General features: G+C 47.4%; 1 protein-coding gene across 6 annotated transcripts in view; it reads left to right on the top strand.

Annotated features, from left to right (window-relative positions):
• CCM2 (CCM2 scaffold protein) overlaps positions 1-22,077 on the top strand; it is a 50,488-nt gene that overhangs the window by 6,006 nt on the left and 22,405 nt on the right. For 2 of the 6 annotated variants that reach the window (XM_058534755.1, XM_058534758.1), the window contains 2 exons: positions 5,617-5,772; positions 12,261-12,434. The exons of 1 other annotated variant lie outside the window; for it this stretch is intronic. In XM_058534755.1, the coding sequence (XP_058390738.1) occupies positions 5,674-5,772; positions 12,261-12,434 (273 nt within the window). In that variant the 5' untranslated portion in view covers positions 5,617-5,673. Of the gene's footprint in view, positions 1-5,616; positions 5,773-6,713; positions 6,907-12,260; positions 12,435-22,077 lie in introns of those variants that run through there. 3 more of the 6 variants (XM_058534756.1, XM_058534757.1, XM_058534759.1) reach the window with 3 other exon arrangements.

Raw genomic sequence — 22,077 nt, forward strand, 5'->3', positions numbered from 1 at the left:
AATCCTCTTCAATAAGTACAGTAGGAGGTTGGAATTTGGGCTTTTGTTTGAGGCTTAGGATAGTGAACTGCCGTGTGTCTTGTAACCCAGGAGGTGGAAAGCATAGTTGAATTCTGAACATACGAGAACAGTGGTGAGCCTGACCCTGTTGTGTTGCTGTTCATAAGGAAAACCCGGTGTGCGAGTCACCTGTTTCAGGTGGGAGATGCTGTTTCACCTGTGTTGTTACTTGTGACTCTGAGAAGAAAAAGAGAGAAACTTATATTCTTTGAATCTTTATTATCCATTCTATAGTTTAAAATTCCATGCTAGCTTTTTCCAGAAATCTAATATGCTTCCTGCATGTTGTTACCATGAACTGTGCAGTCAGCTGTGGTTTAGAATATTCCTTTTTTCCCTTGCTGTTTACACGGTGGGGATACAGGTTATTAATTTAATGCCTTGGACAGACCTACGTGTCAGGTATGTTACCCTACATGGCCCATGTCAGGAAATGTTCCAGGTTTGACTGTGTCTAACTGTTTTATTACTGTGTAGACATGTTACTCTCAACAGTTCTTACATTTTATGTTCTGTGGTACACATGGCAGCCACAGCAGACCTACCCATCGTACATCCTGTGTCAGACCCATCTCAGGCTCTGTTCTAAGGCTCTTTGCCCCTGATATTGTGCATCTTCAGCCCCACTGTTTGGAAGAGGTGTATACAGCCACTGTTTGCTTTTTCCAGCCTCTGCACCCAGCATTTTAGTGTGAAAATTTTTGGATACGCCAGAGTTGAAAGAGCTTCACAGCAAATATCTGAACACTTGCCACCTAGATTCTACCATTAATGTTTGCTATACTTGTTTGATCCCATATCTAGCCATCTGTTCATCCCTCTACCCATCCATCAACCCATCTTATTTTTCTGATGCATTTCAGAGTAAACTGCAGACATCAGTTCACTGTGATCTAAACACTTCAGTATATATTTCATTAACTAGGGTTCAAGATTTGTTTACAATTTCTTTTGCTGTAAAATTCACATGCAATGAAATATACACATCTTAAATGTACATCTGCTAAATTTTGACAAATGCATACAGCTATGTAACGTAAACCCCTGCCAAGAAATAGAACATTGCCGTCACTCAGAAAGTTCCCTTATGCCTCTTAGGAAGTCCCTTCCCACTGTTCTGATTTTTTTCCCACTGTAAATTAGTTCTGTCTATATTAGTTTTATCTGCTCTAGAACTTCATCCAAATGGATTCATACAGTATATATTCTTTTGTGCAAAGATCCCTTTACTCAGCATAAGGTTTTTGAGATTCATCCATGTATCCAATGTTGTGTGTATCAATTATTGCTGAGTAGTATTCTTTTGTATGTATATACCACAATTTGTTTATCCATTTACCTGTTGTTGGACATTTGGGTTCTTTCTAGTTTTTGAATTATTATGAAAAGCTTCTATGAACAGTTGTTCACAAGCTGTTGCATGGACACATGTCATTTCTCTTGGGTAAATACCTAATAACGGAATTGCCAAGTTACACAGTAACCATATGTTAAACTTTATAAGACACCACCAAACTGTTCCCTCCTGAACTTTTGTCTACTAATTCTATGTTATTGAGAGAGAGGGTGTTAAAATCTCCAGTTACTGTTTTGGATTTGTTTGTTTCTCCTTGTAGTTTTGTTAGTTTTGGTTTCATGTATTTTTGAACCTCTGTTCTTAAGTACATACAGATTTAGGATCATTATGTCTTGTTGAAATAGCTCTTTTTCATTGTGAAATGACCATCTTTATTTCTGGTAATATTCCTTGTCTTGAAATTCACTTTGTCTGGTATTAGTATAGCCACGCCAGCTTTCTTGGGCTGCACGCTTGCATGGTGTGTCTTTCATCAAGTCTGTAGTGTGGTATTTAACTGTATCTTTCATAAACAGCATATTGTTCATACACTTGTTATATCTTCTTTTTTTATCTGGTCTGACAACTTTGCCTCTTGACCCTGCCCTTCACATTTAATGGACTGTTGACATGGCTCTGTCTGTTGACAACAGTGCTCTTGTTTTCCATTTCTCCTCTTTGCACTTTCTTCCTGTGGTCCTCCTTTTCTGTCTTCTTTTGGGTTGAGTATTTTTGTATTCCATTCTCTTGCTAAGTGCTCTTTAGCAGGATCTCCTCTAGGGATTACAACACGCCTCCCAGATTTGTCACAGACTGCTGTAAATTAATGTCGTGCCGTTTCTGGTCTAACATAAGAACAACTTCTCGGCAGTAGCATTCCATTTATGCTTCCTCCTGTCGTTTGCAGAATTTTGACATACATTTTATTTCTATATGTGTAACATATTATTTTTGCTTTAAACAACTGATTTTTTGCCTTTTTCTATTGAAATGATTTTAAATTTACATAAAAGTTGGCAGAAATAGTACATCGAGCAGCCATATACCTCCACCCAGATTCCGATCATTAACATTTCTAAACCGTTTAACAATAAATTGCAGAAAGCATGCCCGTGACCCTTTATCCTTCGGTATATATTTCCTCAGTACATTGGCACTCCAGCCTCATCTTACCAAGACCATCGCAATCAGGAAATTAACATGAATCCAGTATTGCCATCCATTCAGGGACCCCCACCCACGCTTGCTGATTGATGTTGGTTTGCCACATTCCTGGTGATGCTGGCTATGGTCACTTGCCAGGTTTCTCCATTTTAAAGTTTTTATTTAATCTTATTTCACTCATAAGACTATAATGCTTTACTATCATTATTTCTTTTGAAGCTCAAATTGTCCCAAACTCAGCCAGTAGGAGCCACTTAAAACTGGCTCTGGTGTCTTTTTATTTTTAATTGTGGTAAAAGTTCCATAACATGCAGTTTACCATCCTAATCATTTTAGACTGTGCAGTTCAGTGTTGTTAAGTACATTCACACTGTTGTGTGTCTGGTGTCTTTTGACAAATCTCTGTTGTTCTTTGAGCTCTTGCTTCCATTTGCTGCAAGATGGTCCAGGATCATCTGATGCTTCCGGTCCCAACCTTGAACCGGACGTTGTCTAGGGCGCCCTGGTTGCTTTCAGTGAAAATGGTATTTAGAAACCAAGATCTGGTTGGTAGATGTGCTCATCGCTACTGGGGTATTGCTACTTTTAGGTCCAAGAGTTCGTGATCTTGATCTGTGAGAGGGTTATTCTGAGACAGTCTATACTGTTATGGGAATAGGAACCTCTTTTGGGTTATTTTTTATTGACAATATTTTTTGGAGAGCTTTCATTTATGCATATATAGTTTCGTTATTCTTCTTTAGGGCTGAATGGCATTTTCTCCTGTGGATTCATGTGATTGATTTCAGCAGTAGCCTGTCTATGGACTGTTAGGTTGTCATTTTGCTCTAACAAAAAAATGCAGTGATGAGCCTTTCACTAACCTTTCACATGTGTGCAGATGCATCTGCAGGATTGAGTCCTGAAAGTGCACTTGCCTGGAAAGCTTATGTACTTTTGTAATTTTAGTAGATATTAACAAATTATGGAAGCTCCTCTCCTTCATCTCATTCCCTTGTGGGAGCTCCTCCCTTCATCTCATTCCCTCGTGGGAGCTCCTACTCTTCATCTCGTTCCCTCGTGGGAGCTCCTACTCTTCATCTCATTCCCTCATGGGAGCTCCTCCCTTCATCTCATTCCCTCATGGGAGCTCCTACTCTTCATCTCATTCCCTCATGGGAGCTCCTCCCTTCATCTCATTCCCTCATGGGAGCTCCTACTCTTCATCTCATTCCCTCGTGGGAGCTCCAACTCTTCATCTCATTCCCTCGTGGGAGCTCCTACTCTTCAACTCATTCCCTCGTGGGAGCTCCTCTCCTTCATCTCATTCCCTCGTGGGAGCTCCTCTGCTTCATCTCATTCCCTCGTGGGAGCTCCTACTCTTCAACTCATTCCCTCGTGGGAGCTCCTCTCCTTCATCTCATTCCCTCGTGGGAGCTCCTCTGCTTCATCTCATTCCCTCGTGGGAGCTCCTACTCTTCATCTCATTCCCTCGTGGGAGCTCCTACTCTTCATCTCATTCCCTCGTGGGAGCTCCTACTCTTCATCTCATTCCCTCATGGGAGCTCCTACTCTTCATCTCATTCCCTCATGGGAGCTCCTCTGCTTCATCTCATTCCCTCGTGGGAGCTCCTCTGCTTCATCTCATTCCCTCGTGGGAGCTCCTCTGCTTCATCTCATTCCCTCATGGGAGCGCCTCCCTTCATCTCATTCCCTCGTGGGAGCTCCTACTCTTCATCTCATTCCCTCGTGGGAGCTCCTACTCTTCATCTCATTCCCTCATGGGAGCTCCTCTCCTTCATCTCATTCCCTCATGGGAGCTCCTCTGCTTCATCTCATTCTCTCATGGGAGCTCCTCTCCTTCATCTCATTCCCTCATGGGAGCTCCTCTCCTTCATCTCATTCCCCCTGTGGGTGCTCTGGCTCCTTCGGCCCAGGTTCAGGCAGCACTTCCTGCCCAGCCACAGAAGAAGTTCTCTGGTCAGAAGGTTGGAAGCACATAGATTCTAGGGGAGTCCTAAGCTCCAGACCAGACCTCTTCCAGAGCTCCCTGCATCCATGGGACTGGTCACAGGAGCCCTGAGGAGCTTCACTGCCACCTGGCTGTCCTTCTGTAGAGGTACATGCTCACATTTGGCCACACTGGAGAGGAAGTTATATAAAATTCAGGTGTGGACGAAGTGTCTTCCGTGTCCTACTCTTAGCTGTGCACAGCGTCAGCTACACCGGCCTCCTGCAGTGTCTTTCCCAGTTACATTGCCAATGAAAATAGCGAGCACAGCTCAAATGCAAAACCACAACCAGTGTTCAAGTCAACACAGAAACATGTGGGGTCCCCTGCTTACCCCACCCGACAGTTCTTGCATCCCAGGTTGGGCTCTTGTAGCCTCTCCTATTTGCAAGATATTCTGGAACATTGAGAGGGTATATAGGTCTTTACCACTGACAAACTTACCTTCTCCTTTTCTAGATTAGGAGATTTGACCCTGAAGAAATTAAAGCGAGCTTGCTCAGAAAGACACTCTGGTTTCAAAGTTGTGGCTCCAACTTAAGAGTCCTGGAGGCAGGTAGAGGCTCTTGTGGGCTGAGGATCTTAGAAGAAGGTGTGCTCTGCCTAAGTCCTCGGACCACTATGCCCTTGGAGCAAATTCCGAGAACAGCCTGGTTAGCAGGTCTTGCCTCCCACTCAGCAGGGTGACTTGTGGCCGGGAGGGGGAGCCCCGGCAGTGTTCTTGGTTTGCTTTTTTTTTACTCTTTGGCATTTGGGTTTGCAGAATAGTTGGACTTCCAAAATAATGTCCCTCAACTGACTACACAGCAGTGGGTAGAAATGTGGGGAAGGCCGCGCATGGGCTCTGCGTGCTGGAGGTAGTAAGGAAGATGCACCGGTTTACTAAGGAAGATGCACTGGTTTACTTTGCGTCTTTTTGTGTACACAGCTTGTCTGGTTTTTGCCAGCACTTTCAGGGTGCTACCTGCCTCTTAAACTTTTTAAAAAACTGTAAACAGCGTCAGTGGGGTTTGCAGAAGGAAGCTGTGGTTTCTGGTCTTCCTGTTCATTCACATGTTTTTTTTAGAGGAAGGGCTAACATCTGACCATATTTTTCAACAAGATCAGAAGTGAACACAGGAGAATGCACAGTAACTGTCGGCAGAGAGGGAGGAACCAGAATTCCTCCAAAGAAATTCCTCTTCAAACCGATTTTCCAACGGGGTGTTCCATGGAGAACGAGGTAGGTGCAAGTCCAGCCAGGAAAGAACCGTCTAGAATGATTGCTTGGGTCCCTCAGGGGTGCATTTGTGAGCTGGGAGGACCTGATCCTGTGACCCCTGCTCTGGGAAGGTTGGGTGGAGAGTTCCTGCTGGCTTCCGGGTCTGAGAACCAGCGGCTGCGGGTGGACAGTGAGCAAGATGAGGAGCCATTTGTAGGTTGTCGGGTTCATCCATCTTAAGCCAAAGAATAAGAGGCCACAGTGTCATGGCTGCCGAGCAAGAGCAATCTTCATGTGGATTTTTAGTCAATTAGGACCCAAGATCTGAGTTGGCAGCAGTGCAGGAGGTCCAGTTCACACGGAGTCCTGAGATGGGGAACTCGCGGTCTATAGAAGGGTTGAGGGCACTGGCTGTGTTGTGCTCATCTTTAGGCCTCTGTAGCACCTAAGAAAGGTTCTTTTTCTGTTGGTAGGCACCTAAGTACTTAACTTTTTTTAATGAGATAGCTAATCTGTTGACTTGTCTTGTGGTAAATACTGGAAGTTAGTTGAAATTAAGATAGGCAATGTTGCAATGCAGGTGAAAACGGAAGGTGCTCCTTGTCATGGAGTTTACAGGAGAGACTTTGTCACAGTGCCTTGTACACCTCGGGCAGGTGTGACTCTGTAGGGTGTAGCCACTGACCTGCCCAGCTGGACAGAATTGTAGCTTCAGTTTTCTGCTGAAGCTGGCCTCTTGGAGCGGTCTGCCCAGCCCACACTTGGCTTTGATGCCTCCTCCAGTCGTGGTCCGCACCCCTGCCTAGGCCTGATCACTGCAGTGCGGTAGACCTCTCTCCCCTACTAGACTGGGGCCCCTGGAGCAGGGACGGGGGTTCCTTCGCATTACACCCCCAGCGCCAGGCATACCAAGCACTCATTAGACATTTGCTAAATGCTGAACTGAAGGACCCCCGGGCCTTGCACTTGGAAAGTCCTTGTTCAGGGGCAGCTTTGTGTTATTAAATTACAGGACTAAATAAGATACATACGAGAGAATGCCTGAACACTGTCCCCGAGGTGCCCTGGGTACCTAGTGCGTTTCCTTCCCTCCTAGACTTCATGCACTTTCTCCAGAAAATGCTGCGCTTGGTGTTGTGCACGTGGAGCCAGTTGGTATGTGTCACCTTATTATTAACTTTCGTCCCCAAGTAGAGGCCACTGTCCCACCCATGAAATGCATTTCTCATTGTAGATTAATAAACAGATGCTCTGACAGAGAAGATAGCCTCTAAGAATTTGTTTAGGAGACGCAGTAACTCAGAGCCTGGTCACCCCAAGTGAGTTGATAAATTGAGCTTCAGTCGAATAAAACTCAGGGCCAGCTGTTGGCACCTGGGCCCTCTTCCAGGAAAATGTTGAGTGGACCAGAGTTAGCATGTGCATGTTTGTCTAACTAAGAGCTACATTTTAGGTTTCCAACTTCAAAAGTAGTTTCAAGCATAAGATGGAAAATATTGCAAGAATATTGTAAGGTTCTAGGGATCATTTCCAAGCCAGTCCAGAAGGTTCTGCACAGTTATAAGAAGTGGCATATGTTCCACGTGAGAAGTCTGCACAATGCTGGGTGGTGCCTCAGAAGCCCTGCCTTCCCTCCCTGTCTCCCTGCCTTGGACCTTCGGCTGATTCCTTCAACCCTCAGGGCTCCCATTTCCTCATGAGAGACTTAGGCACAGATGGACCCCAGTTGTACCCCAGTGCCGGGGCTCCATTCATGAAGTGAAATGGCATCTAGTTTTGTGCTCCTTCTTGGGGCTAAGTTGGTCCTTTTGTCTTTTGGGGTCAAAGATTATAAGATCATTTTGGTGATGATGAACATGAGCACTTAATAAAAACACTTGTTGAATGAAAAATGAGTGATTGCACGGGCTAAAACCACTGTTCAGACTCTGTGTTGATCTGGAGAATATTCCAGTGAATTGAAGAATCCATGATCGTTTACCGGAATCCTGATTCTGTGTATCAAAATTATTTCTTAGTTTATTTTTTCAACCAGAATTTCCCTTTACATTTTCATGTTCAAAAGCAACATCAGTTCCAAAACCCTGAGTGCCCTCCTGTTCGTTGTGTTTCTGGAAAAGCGGAGAGGCCCCCCACCATGCCTGCTGCCCCCCAGCTCCCAGTGTGTGTACTTTCCAGCTCCCTACAGCAGGAGTGGGGGTGTGCATCAGTGCAACACGCCCACTGTCCTCGGGTAGAGCAGCCACCCCCCGTTCTGTGCTGAAACGGTGAGGTGGCAGAGGAAAGCTGCTGGGTTTGCTATGATGCGTTTCTTTACCTACTGGTTTCGACATTCTACTTTCTAGGAAGGCTTCTCCACCAGTTAAAGTTATTTGGGACATTTTTTTGAAAATCGTATGGTGCCTGGTGTCTTCAAGGCTAAGGGCGAGGCTGGGAAGCTGTGCCTGCTCCCACATCGGTCATGCTGAGTTCATGCTCAGCCATGTTGTCATGCGTGGGGCCCAGGTTGGAGGGGCGCCTCCCCTGGGAAGCACTTTGGTGGTTCCCTTCGCCTCTGCCAGCCTGTGAGCAGCTGGAGGATTGGCACCACTATTTGTCATGTGGTCTGTGCCTTGTAGCCAGAGTAGCACCTTTAAAAACAGGCCAGTTTGGCACAAAGCACACCCTTGAGGCGTCTGGCTCATGGTTTCATGTTCTTCTGCTTTGGCCTGATTTCCCCTGCTTGACTGACCTCCTTGAGGGTAGGAGTTAGGTGTCATTCACCCTCAGGGCCTTCCTGATGCCTGGCCGGCATAGGCGCCAGAAACAGGTTCAGTAGCCAGCTTTTGTCACTCCCCCAAGAGGTGCTGGGTCCCAAGAGGTGAAGGAGGGAGAGGGAGTTCGGTTTGACATAGGGAAAACTGTCAGACAGTAGGAGGCATCTGCAGGAAGTTGTCCTGGTTTCCTTGGCCTGCAGGGGACCAGACAGAAGCCGCTTACCTGCCCGCAGAGGGTCTCTCTTTAGGGTGGGTTGCAGGACTTGGGCCCTGGGGTCCTTGCCAGCACAGACTACTTCTGTGTGCAGACCGTAATGTGTGACCTGCACCTCAGCATTAAAATAACAGCATGGGTTGCATGCAGTCTGTGGACCTGGTGATTTGGCACGGGCTTCTTGGTGAGAGGCTGGCTTTGGCAGTGCCTTGTCTCAGAGTTGATTTCCTCTTGCTCTCAGGTGTAGAGGAGAAGGGGGTGAAACAGCACACGGGTTGAGCTGAGCTGTTTGCGTGTGCCCTCAGGTTCAGAATCAGCCACGGTCTGTGCTGCAGCTAGTTATGATTCAGGAGGGTTAGCTTTGTGGGGTTGCTGGGTAGAAATGGTCTAGGGACAGATGTTTACCTCTGGCCAATTTCCACTTATATATACCTCTGGAGATTGTAAGTTTTAAGAGGTTCAAGGCTTGTGTTATGAGCCTTGGTATTTCCATAGCCCTGGGGCAGTGCTGCACACATCATAGGAACTGGGAGGCTATCGAAGGATCGGGAACTGGGAGGACAAACGAAGGATCAAGCAGAACCTGGCTGAAGAGTCATCTGTTTGGCATCTGATCTGTCGGGGGGCCAGCCAGAGAGGCAGTCACAGTCCACTATGGCCTGCCTGCTGTAGGGCTGGTGAAACGTGATGTTTGCATTACTACATTTCCAGGGTCATTTTCAACTTAAAGTTAACCATTGGTGCTTGTCTGGCAAATCGTGGGTGACCATTTCTCACCAGCCCCCATGTGAACTCCACACAGAGACCACCTGGTGCAGACACCACCCCCAGGCTATCACCTGAAGTGCCCCCATCCTCTACCACTCACCTAAATCGTCCTGGGGCTGAAAGTTCCTGTGGGATTGAGAAGAAGGAAGCCTGAGCGGACCCCAGGGGTGGTCTGTCTCAGAGCTGGGGTCAGGCAGCGCAGGTGCCTCAGAGGAGCCCTTGCCGTCCGTTCTGCAGCTCGTCTGTGAGGCTGTGGAGATGATATAGTCATCTTATGATGATATTGCTTGTCTTGTCTTGCTTAGCTTTTCACGCTTTTATCTTGTCTCAGCTTAAGTGTAAGCAGCCATAGGCAGGAACTATACTCATCTTTAAAATAAAACTTAATGTTATGGACAATTTCAAATATAAACAAAAGCCGAGAGAAGTAAATGAAGCTCCGTGTGCACAACATACAGCTTTGATCGTTAGCAGCCCTGCAGGTCTCATGTCAGTGTTCCTCCACCCCTGGCCGGAATGCTGAGGGGCTGTGTTGGGGTAGGGTGGGGTGGGAATGAGGGGGTGCTCCAGGGTAAGGAGGGGGGTGCTCCAGGTTGAGGAGGGGGTGCTCCAGGGTAAGGAGGGGGTGCTCCAGGTTGAGGAGGGGGTGCTCCAGGGCAAGGAGGGGGGTGCTCCAGGGTAAGGAGGGGGGTGCTCCAGGTTGAGGAGGGGGTGCTCTAGGGCAAGGAGGGGGGTGCTCCAGGGTAAGGAGGGGGGTGCTCCAGGTTGAGGAGGGGGTGCTCCAGGGTAAGGAGGGGGGTGCTCCAGGAAAGGTGGGGGGTGCTCCAGGTTGAGGAGGGGGTGCTCCAGGGCAAGGAGGGGGGTGCTCCAGGAAAGGTGGGGGGTGCTCCAGGGTAAGGAAGGAGGTGCTCCAGGTCAAAGAGGGAGTACTCCAGGGCAAGGAGGGGGCATGCTCCAGGGCAAGGAGAGGATGTGCTCCAGGGCAAGGAGAGGATGTGCTCTAGGGTAAGGAGGGAGGTGCTCCAGGTTGAGGAGGGGGTGCTCTGGGGCAAGGAGGGGGTGCTCCAGGGCAAGGTGGGGAGTGCTCCAGGGTAAGGAAGGAGGTGCTCCAGGTCAAAGAGGGAGTACTCCAGGGCAAGGAGGGGATGTCCTCTAGGGTAAGGAGGGGGATGCTCCAAGTCAAGGAGGGAGTACTCTTAGGTAAAGAGGGGACTGCTCTAGAGTAAGGAGGGGGGTGCTTCAGGATAAGGAAGGGGGTACTCTAGTATCAGTTTTAGTAGATCAGTGGAATAAAAGCCAGATATCCAAGGGCTGAGTATTTTGAGGTAAGGAGTGCGAGCCAAGGAGCAGAGGAGGAAATGTAGCCTCTGGCTAGAAGAAGGCAGTGTGGTCAGGAAGAATGTTGGGGTTCACTTTGTGGAACGTTTGTTTTATTTGGGGTGGCCTTTGCTTGTTGGTTGACCTGAAGCTGCAGAGCTGAGTGTGCTGGTGGGTGTGGGCCGGGCCCTGCAGGGTCCGCTGGGAGACCCCGAGGCCTCATCTGCCTCTAGTGAGTGGGGGAGTTGCTGCACCTCGACATCTGCTAGATTGATGGGCTGACGAGGTGCCTCACAGGATCGTAGGTTCTGTGATGCTGCTTGGTGTGGGATTCGGTATATGGCTGAATTTCCCCCATGCAGAGGAGGAACAGAAATGAGAGCTTCTAATAAATGTTTGGCGACTTACATATTTTACGTGTTTCTGTAAGTGTTGGTTGGGGCTAGCCCTGCTTTGGGTCCTGGCTGCCATGGGAGCTGAGTCCCTGACGAGGTAGGGAGCTGTAGATCACAGAGAAGATGGGAAAGTGACCTGGGTCTGGTGCGGGCCACCACCTTTGGATTTTGCCTGCTGTGTGTGGTGACGTTTCCCTGCTGAGGTTGCGTGTTGGTGTCTCGTTTTCTCTGGTTTTATGTTCCTTTGGGTGACTGGGAGCAATGACCCTCGTGTCTGGATGTGCTTGGTGGCCGCGGCGTGACTGTTGGAACGTCTGTACCCTTGGAGGGCGCTCCTGCCACGTAACGGAGACAGAGAACAGGCCTTTTCCTGGATGCACAGGCGAGGCCAACTTTCTTCTCCTGCCCCTTGTCTCACTCTGCAGATTTGCTTTGACTAAAGGATTAACCTCCAGGACCTTCTAGGCCTTGACTAGGGTGTGAGGTCGCCCAGGTACTGATCCTTTCCCTGAGCCACCGAGGTCCTGGTGGAGGGCAGGGAGTGCAGAGAGCACAGGCTGCGTTCCTAAAGAAGAGGGAAAGAGGTGGGACTGGCGGCCATAGGCTGTTGATGCCACAACCCTGGCCCCACCTCCCCTGTCTTCTCAGAGGTCCTGGAGTGAAGTGACCCAGTAGAGCTGGGAGGGTTCGACGATGCTATGTATGTGTCTTTGGGGGGATTCTCCCCTTTTCTGCCCTCTTCTCACCTGGTGAGGTTGCTAGCCTTGAGAATTTATTTGCCCTTGACCTTCTCACGGTCCATGAACAGGTGAAGGACAGGCCCTTTGGTGCCGAGGCAGCACTGGGCCCAGCCTCACCCTGGCTGGTGCCTGCTGGTCCGTGGAACCTGGACCTCCGGCCTGTGCATCTTTGGTGCTTTTCTCCCTAAACCAGCCTGGCCAGCCCCTGTTTGCATGGGGACCGTGCTAGTGGTTTTGCCTACTTCTGCTTTTTAGCCATAGGTACGACGCAAAGCCTTTGTAAATAATGAACTCCAATCATTGCCGTTTCTGCCTGCAGCCTGGAATTGTGTCGCCATTTAAACGAGTATTCCTAAAAGGTGAAAAGAGTAGAGATAAGAAAGCCCATGAGAAGGTGACAGAGAGGCGCCCTCTGCACACTGTGGTGCTGTCCCTGCCTGAGCGCGTCGAGCCCGACAGACTGCTGAGCGACTATATCGAGAAGGAGGTGAAGGTAAGTCCACAGCCGCAGGATGCGCCTGCCCATCGCCAGCAAAGGCCGCTCTGATCCACCAAATGCTGCGGCTCAAGAAACTCGTCCCCACGCACACCTGTGGTCGTGCCTGTGGTGTTGTGTCTGATGACTGGGTACCCAACCCCAGACTTCTGTCTTCTGGCCCCATTTCTGGTTCTTTCTGCAGTAGCAAGCTACCTCCTTTTTCTCAAAGGCTGGCCATGTGTTTTGGTTCTTTGGTCAAGGCTTAAAGCTGTTCCATGTGTCATTGTCACAACTCAGGATGTGGGTCTCCTGAATCCTGTCAGAGCCTGTGCCCAAACCCTTGTGGGTAAACATGACGTGCACCAGTGTATTTTTGGTCCCTCCCCCAAACACACTACAGTGGGAATAAATGAATGAAAAAGTATAAAGCTACGAGGTCAGAGAGAATGGGAAAGGAGACAACAGTGATGAGTGAGGCCCATAAGCTTGGAGAGGGAACCCATGAAGGTGGGACAGTGGAATTAGCAGAGCCAACGGAATTGGGCCTGAGTCCCTTCAGAGGACACAGAGCTGTCAGCTGAACCTTGGGGATTGGAGAGGGGTGTGGGGCAGTTTGTGACCTTGGGAGTCAGATGAGAGGGAAGGTGGGAGGTCTCCCCTCCCAAAGTTAGGGAGACTTTGGGTGTGGGGACACCTGGCATGGAGGAGATTGGGGGAGACCCAGAGTGAAGACAGGAAATTAAATCAAGGCCTCTGTACAGAAAGGTGAGAATCTCCCTTTCTCTGCCAGGCTTTCAGAATGCCTGCAACCAGGCCTCTCCCACAAGAGCATCTGTGGAGGGGGCTTCTATTGGGAAGCTGGGCAGCCCGCAGAAGTGCTGCCTGGTTACTGACCCTGGGGCTACCACCAGCTAGCCTGGGAACAGCCAACGGTTGGCAGCTTCGCCTGTGCACACGGCTTCTGTCATGGGCAGCCAAGGAGAAGTGTACTTTTGAGGAAAATGTTTAACCCAAAGATAAGAGTCAGAGACATAAACCTGAATGAAACAGCAACAATGCAGAAAATAGAGGGAACAATATAATATTGTCAGGAAGATAAGAGGAAATATTGTTAACTATGAAATAACAGGATCAACTTTTAAATAAAGAAAAGGTAGCCACAAGAGCTTTTGGAATTAAAAGTATCTTAATTGTGTATCTTAAAAATTCATTAGAGGAGTTGAAAGATAAAATCAAGAAAATCACCCAGAAAGAATAACCAAAAGACACAGAGAGAGAAAATTAGTAAACAAAAGATGAGAAAGAGACGAAAAGGAAATTACAGGATCAATCCAGGAGGTTCTACATCTGACTCACGAGAAGAAAGGATGGAGAAAAGAGTGGGAGGAAGTTATTAAGACAGTGACGCAAGAACGTTTTGCAGAATTCACCAATGGATGCGACTCTTAGACTGAAAGGATCCTGTCATAATGACTAGAAAGTCGGGTCTCTAAAATGTGAGCCCGCAGAGCCCATTCTGAGGACGTGACTGGAGGATGTGCTGCGTCTTTGCACAGGGACACACCACGGAGGTGGAAGATGTGGATCCAGAACTAGGGCTCAGCAGAGCAGAGGGAATTCCAAAGCCAAGGTCCAGGACGAGAATGTGAGGAATAGGCCTGAGCAGCTCTGGGAGAGGGGACACAGATGGTTTTATATGTTTAGGTAGAGGCTGCTGAAGAATGGGGAAGAATTAGAACAGTGTATAGAGAAGAAAGCAAGTGGAGGGAGGGCGAGTCCATATTAAACCATGAACATGAAAGGTTGGGGACTTCTGCTTCCAGGAAGGGAGAATAAATGTACTTTCCCTATTCCTCCCATTAAGTACAGCTAAAGATCCTGGATGTTATATATGCACAACCATAAGAAGACTGAAAGGTAGAGAGAAGGCAGACCAGCCGGGACTTTGGGACCCACGGAGTGAGCTGGTGCTGAGTTCCCGGAGTTCTCTCTTCCTCATGTGTCCCAGACTTGGAGCTGAAGAAGCCACAGCCCAGCAACGCCAGCAGGTGCAGACAGAACCCCGATGAAAGCTGCTCCCTCTGGCCAAAGGGACAGGAAAGGGACAGCCTAGCAGAACAGAACATGTTTAACAATACCTGCTCAGCTCCAACTAAACGTGACAGAAAAACCGTGGCCCCACATCTACCCTTGCCAGCAAAGGCCAAGTAGGGGCCTGGGCCCACCCAGAGAAGGCTGAGTAAGGAGCAGGGACTTTCACCCCAGTGAACCCCGGGTGGAACTGGGGTGTCATTGGGGGCCACAAGAGAAGCCTGGACTTATGCCCTCAGACAGCAGTGATGAGGCACACACTCTCTTGTGTCACTGGGGGCTGTGTGGGGAGCCGGAATGGCCACCATGCCCCCTACTCAGGTGGCAGCTGAGGCCGGTGGGGAATTGGATCCTCTGTCTCCACCTGGCAGCAGTGGGGTGTTGTGCTCCCTTCCCACTGTGGGACTAGAGTGTCGTTGGAGTCCTGGAGAGAGGGGCTGAAAAACTGTTCAAAGGAATCATGATGGAAACCTCTCTGATTTGGCAAAAGAAAAACTTAGAGATTGAAGAAGCTGAGCACACCACAAACAGGACAGACCCGAAGCAGCCCACACCAAGACACATAGTGAGACTGCTGAAAAGAAAGACAGAAAAGTCTTTGAGAAAGAACACTTTACCCGTAGGGGAAAACGGTCAGAATGACAGCCGATTTCTCGCCAGGAACCACGGGACCAGAAGAAGTGATGTGACATTCTTCAAGTGCTAAGAGCTCCTTAAGAGTTAAGGGATAGTGAGAGAATTCACAAGCGCCTCTGCATGCTCAAAGGACCAACAAATGGTCCAATTCCTGGAAAGGCATGAACTCCCACAAGTCACCAATATGAAATAGATAATTTGACTAGCCCTATAGCTATTAAAGAAATCCAGTATCTAATTTGAAAATTCCCATAAGAAAGTCTCCAGGCCCAGATGGTTTCTGGAGAATTCTATCAAATGTTTAAAGAATTAACACCAGTTCTATACAATCTCTTCCAGAAAAACAGAAGTGGTGGGAACACTTTCTAACTCATTTTGTAAGGGTAGTATTACCCTGGTGTCAAAACCAGACCAAGACAGTACAAGACGAAAGTAAATTACAGGCGTGAATATAGACACTTAGGTATAAATCTAACAAAACGTGGATGGGATTTGTGTGCTGAAAACTACACAGTACTGACGAAAGAAATCAAAGATCTGAGTAAGTGGAGAGACATGCCATGTTTGTGGATTAGAAGAGTCAACTAGTTAATATGTCAGTTCTCCCCAAATTGATATACAGGCTTCACACAATTCCTATCAAAATTCCAGCAATATTTTTTGGTAGATATAGACAAGATTACTCTGAAATTTATGTGGAAAGGCAAAAGAAGTAGAATAGATGAAATAATTTTGAAAAAGAAGAATAAATGAGAAGACAATTACCTGATTTCAAGATACGTTTTATGGCTACAGCCATGAAGACTGTGAGGTATCAGCAGAGATTGACACAGAGGTCAGTGAAACAGAATCATGAACCCAGAAACAGACCCACACAAACATACCCAACTGATTTTTTTTTTTTAAAGATTTTATTTATTTATTTTTTGCCCCCAAAGCCCCAGTAGATAGTCGTATGCCATAGCTGCACATCCTTCTAGTTGCTGTATGTGGGACACAGCCTCAGCATGGACGGAGAAGCGGTGCGTCGGTGCGCGCCCAGATCTGAACCCGGGCCGCCAGCAGCGGAGCGCACGCACTTAACCGCTAAGCCACGGGGCCAGCCCCCAACTGATTTTTGACAAAGGTGCAAAAGCAATTTATGGGAGGAAGGACGGTCTTCTCAGCAAATGGTGCTGGGGCCATTGGACACCCAGAGAGAAAAAGTGAACATCGTCCTAAACCTCATACAAAAAGTAACTCAAAGTGGACTGTGGACTTAAAGGTAAAATATAAAACTGTAAAACTTTCAGAAAAAAACATAAGGAAGGTGTTCAGGACCTAGGCCTAGGCAGAGTTCTTAGAATTGACACCAAAAAAAAAAAAAAGGAAAAACTGATAAACTGGACTTCATAAAATTTAAAAACTTTTGCTCTGCAGAAGACCCTGTTAAGAGGATTAAAAGACATGCTACAGACTGGAAGAAGAAATTTGCAAACTACAGATCTGCCAGAGGTCTTTTATCTAGAATAAATAAAGAACTTTCAAAACTAAATAGTAAAAAAACCACAAAAAGTCCAGTTACAACGTGAGCAAAAGACACGAAGAGACATTTCACTGAAGAAGATCTACAGATGGCACATAAGCCCATGAAAAGATGTTCCACACACTAGCCATTAGGGAAATGCAAATTAAAACCACGATGAGATGTCACTACACGCCTCTCAGAATGACTAAAGTAAAGAAATTAGTGAGAACGCGGAATGCTGGCGAGGATGCGACGGATCACTCGTGTGTGGCGGATGGGAATGTAAAATGTACAGCCACTCTGGAAAACAATTTGGCAGTTTCTTAAAAATCTAAACATGCTGCTCTGCCAGATGACCTGGCATTTGCTCTCAGGGTATTTATCCATAGAAATGAAAATTTACGTTGACAGAAGAACCTGTACATGAATATTCGGAGCAGTTTTATTCATAATAGCCACAAACTGGAAACAGCCCAGATGTCCTTCACTGAGTAAATGGTTAAACAAATGAGGTCTGTCCATAGCACGGAACCCTACTCAGGCGTAAAAAGGAATGAATTACTGATACATTCAGCAACCTGCGGGACTCTCCAGAGACGTACGCCGAGTGCAAAATGCCGCTCCCAAAAGGTTACATACGGTTTGATTCCCTTTGTATAACATTCTTAAAATGACAAAATTGTTGAAATGGAGAATAGATTAGGCTTGCTTGGGGTTAAGGAGGAGACCAGGTGGGCAGGAAGTGGGTGTGCCTATAAGAGAAATGGGTCCCTCTGGTGCTGGAATGTTCTATGACTTGACCGTCTAGTCGGCGTCCTGGTTGTGCTGGAATGCTCAGTGACTTGACTGTGTAGTTGGCGTCCTGGCCGTGATGGAATGTTCTGTGACTTGACTGTATAGTTGGTGTGCTGGCTGTGATGGAATGTTCTGTGATTTGACTGTGTAGTTGGTGTCCTGGCTGTGATAGAATGTTCTGTGACTTGACTGTGTAGTTGGCGTCCTGGCCGTGATGGAATGTTCTGTGACTTGACCATGTAGTCTTTGACCGTGTAGTCTGTGTCCTGGCCGTGGTGGAATGTTCTGTGACTTGACTGTGTAGTCGGCGTCCTGGCTGTGCTGGAATGTTCTGTGACTTGACTGTGTAGTCGGTGTCCTGGCCCTGATGGAATGTTCTGTGACTTGACTGTGTAGTCGGCGTCCTGGCCTGATGGAATGTTCTGTGACTTGACCGTGTAGTCGGTGTCCTGGCCGTGATGGAATGTTCTGTGACTTGACCGTGTAGTCGGTGTCCTGGCCGTGATGGAATGTTCTGTGACTTGACTGTGTAGTCGGTGTCCTGGCTGTGATGGAATGTTCTGTGACTTGACTGTGTAGTCGGTGTCCTGGCTGTGCTGGAATGCTCTATGACTTGACCATGTAGTTGGTGTCCTGGCTGTGATGGAATGTTCTGTGACTTGACTGTATAGTTGGTGTCCTGGCTGTGATGGAATGTTCTGTGACTTGACTGTATAGTTGGTGTCCTGGCTGTGATGGAATGTTCTGTGACTTGACCGTGTAGTCAGCGTCCTGACCGTGATGGAATGTTCTGTGACTTGACTGTGTAGTCAGCGTCCTGACCGTGATGGAATGTTCTGTGACTTGACTGTGTAGTCGGTGTCCTGGCTGTGATGGAATGTTCTGTGACTTGACCGTGCATTCACTATCCTGGTTGTGATGGTGTGCTGTCACAAGATGTTACACATTGGGTGTAGCAGGATGAGGGATGCAATGGATCTCTCTGTATTATTTCTTAAAACTGCATGTGAATTTACAATTGTCTTAAAAAGTTTAAAAAGAAATAAAAGATGATGCAGGAACAAAATTGTGAATTCACTACTTCTTGGCATAGCAGTGAAATAGAATATACATAACAAAATATGATATAAGCACAAAGTAATGATTAAGTAATAAGTTATCTGACTTGTAAGAAGAAAGGAAAGAGAAGTGGGACTGGTGATATAAGTGAGTTAAACCTTTCTCTACCATAACTGGAAATCAGCAGATCATGTCTTGACGATTCAAGCAGCAACAATGTAAAACCATTATGTAGAAAGCTGGCCTGGATCCGTTAGAAGACTCCAGAGGGGCTGCCTCTGGAAAGTGAGTTATAGGGTTGTCTGGGTTGGGACCAGAGATTGTTGGTTTTTAATATATGGTTTTTGGGACTATTTGCCTTTTTAAACTGCATACATGTTTTACTTTGATAAAATAAAAATAGTGACAATAACAAAGTCTGCTAGTGATGAAGAAACATTTACTTCCACATACTCCGGTGTGATTCTTTATGGCAAGTATTTTGTATTTAGAATAAACATTAATAACATGAAGTTGAGAAGAACTTAATAGTAGCTTCTATTTTCTGAATGCTTACTGTATACAGCAACACTGTTTGACATTTCAAATACGTTTTCTCATTTAATTTTCACCCAGCCTTTATAAAGCAGAAGCATCCTTCCCATATTCTCTGTCTCAGGCTGTCATCTACTCCAGCGGGGCCCAGTGCAGTGCAAGCTCAGGCCCTATGAATGGATGCTCCTGGTTTTTAATTCTGGGGGCGGCAGTGGGTAATTAATCACTTCTGTGATACCAAACCCAAGACGCTTCTTGATGAGGTTTATTATTTCTTATTTATTGTATTCTTAAAATTGAATATGTAAGTTATGTGTGTGGTACAAAATTCAAATGGTACAAGGAGATCTTGGTGAAAAGAGGTCACCAGTTCCCTCTTGTGTGTCCCTGCATGGATAGTCTGTCCACACATAAGCACACGTGCATTTGTTCCTGAGTGATTACAGAGTGCGCACTTTGTACCTTGCTGGTTATATACAACCATATATCTCGGAAAGTGTCCACATTAGGACTCATAAAGTTGCCTCCTCCATTTTACTGGCTGTATAGTATTCCATTATATGGCTGTACCATATTTTATTTAACCAGTGATCTATTCTTGCATATTTAATTTGTCTCCAACTGTTACACACACATTTTACTATTCCTATAGGATAAATTGCAGATGTAGAATGTAGAATTCAGGCTAGGTTACTTTTTAATTTGACAGACATTTCCAGATTGCCCTTCATGGAGGATTTAAGCCAGTGTATACCATCGGCAGTCTAGGTCTATGAGAATACCTGTTTCTCCACGCTCTGAGAAGCAACGCAGTGACGCATAGAGTTTTTGATCTTTGCCACTCTGATGGTCATAAGATGTTTCACCATTACAGTTTGTATTTATGAGTGAGGTTGAGCATCTTTTCAACCGATCAAGAGTCAGAGCTCTTAAATATCTTTCTATAGCCATTTTTCTGTTGAGTAGTTGGTGGTTTTCTTACACATTTTCTGTAGCTCTCAGTGTGGCAGGTGAGCTCGCCCTTTGCTGCGAAGTTAGTTGTGAGGTTCCTTGTTTGTCACTTGTCTTTGTTCATAGGTGTCTTGCATTGGTTCTTTAGAAGCAAAGCTTGAAACTGGAGATGGTGTTCCACGACTTATTCAGGGCGTGCTCTCTGGAGAAGGAAAGTGAAGGAAGCAGGATAGGGCGCAGGAAGAAGGTCTTCGGGAACTGTACCTGCCCACTATGGGCAGGAGTGTCAGGGGACATGTGGGGGCAGCTGAAGACCACACAGGCGCCTTTCTGTCCCCATTATGTGGCAGCATCCCCACCTCCTCATCATGGTCAAGGCCATTTGCTCTTGCAGAACAGTAACTCCTTTCTGTGCTTGCTTGTCTGCTGCCATGAGGAGCCCAAAGTGACCAGCTAGCAACTGTAGTTTTAAGTTTAGATCCTTATTGTGTCCCCTGACAGAGCATTTTACCTCTAGAGCCAGGCTCTCAAAACCCACAGAGCTGAGAGTTGCAGAGACAGGGAGCCCACGTTCCCCAAGGTCTGTGGGATTGATGGTGATCAGAGCTATTCCTGTTTCTTCCATCGGACCCCAGACCCATGCATTCTGCCCGCTGGAGACTGGAGACACAGTGTGGTGGCATGACTGTTGGTTTAAGACATGCCATGCATTCTGAAGAGGTGTGACATCCTTTCAGGGTATCCTCTCTAGGCTGGCAGCTCCTGGATGGTGTGAGATTCTGTAGGACCGTTGAAGCCCGTGGACATGTGCCTGGTACTGTCCTTGGTCCAAGGTGATGTTATGTGTGTCCGTAGAGCTCAGATGCTCTGTGAGCCCTTGGGGAGTGAGAGTGGGGCTGGCTGGGACACTGCAGGCAGGAAAGGCAAACCCATACCTGGAGTCCATGTCAGTCCTACCAGGGAAGACCACTTCCCGTTGCAGAGTCCACTCGTCACCCGGAGCCTGTTTGGTCTCCTCGAGGGACTATGCCTTATCAGGGCTGCTGAGTCTGCCACCATGAGGGGCTGTAGTGCGTTCACTTGTTCCCAAATACGTGAACCAAGCTTAGGCTTTCTGCCCTCTGCTGTGTACTGGGAACCCTTTGTGTTGCCATAGGGGGAAGCTAAGGGAGAGGCCTCAGTGCATCTCTGCTGAGGCCATTGGCTCTAGGCCTCCTGTTCCTGCAGCTGATGTGTTTAACATAGTCCTGGGGTAAGACCATGACTGTGTGCTTTCGTCCGTCCCATGTGGATGTGAATGGTTCCCGATGGGTTTGGAAGAGATTGCATTGCCCACTTTGATAGCTGCAAACCCTGTACCCAAGACTGTGCTTGTCTTAAGGTCCCATCTAGTTCAGTGTGTGGAGGTCCATTGTCACATGCCACGATCCACCCTCTTATGCAGGAGCCAGGTGGGATGAGATGGAGACAGCTGACCCCGTGTCATTTAATTCTTGGAGGGCAGCATGCATCTCTGCTTTTCTCTCTGGAAATGATACTGTTCTTGCTTTAGGACCATGGTCAGGGGCAGGGGGCTGGGATCAGTTTCAGGGGCTTCCACATGGCCTTTTATACTTCAGTAGCTCGTATTCTGTGGGACATAGAACCAGTGTGAGTGTTCTGCAGGCTGCTAAGCATGTCTGTCCCTATTACACATTTAAGAAGTGGATCTGGTCCCAGTGGACACACTCTGAGGTGTACCTTGGTCTGGAGTCCAATTATTGCCTGACCCGTATTTGCCCCCATGCTAGCAGAGGACCTTGTTGGCTGTCTGGGCCTCTGAATATCAGCATCGTCTCAGACCCTCTATTCCAAAACCTCTAGGAGACTTTCCTTTCCCTGGTAAAGGACTGTAAGTCCCTGTGGAGAGAACGGGGGCAGCACTGCAGTGTACACTTGCTGTGTGACAGATTTGTTCTTGTGGGGCTTCGTCTCTCCTGCAGTCATGTTTCTGGGTCTGGAAACCAGGTCGGGGATTGACACTTTCCATTGGAGTGGCACCCTCAGTGTTCATGTCCTTGTTTGTATGCGTGAGGCAGTACCCTG

This window comes from Diceros bicornis, chromosome 41 (assembly GCF_020826845.1).
Source record: "Diceros bicornis minor isolate mBicDic1 chromosome 41, mDicBic1.mat.cur, whole genome shotgun sequence".
Lineage (NCBI taxonomy): Eukaryota > Metazoa > Chordata > Mammalia > Perissodactyla > Rhinocerotidae > Diceros > Diceros bicornis.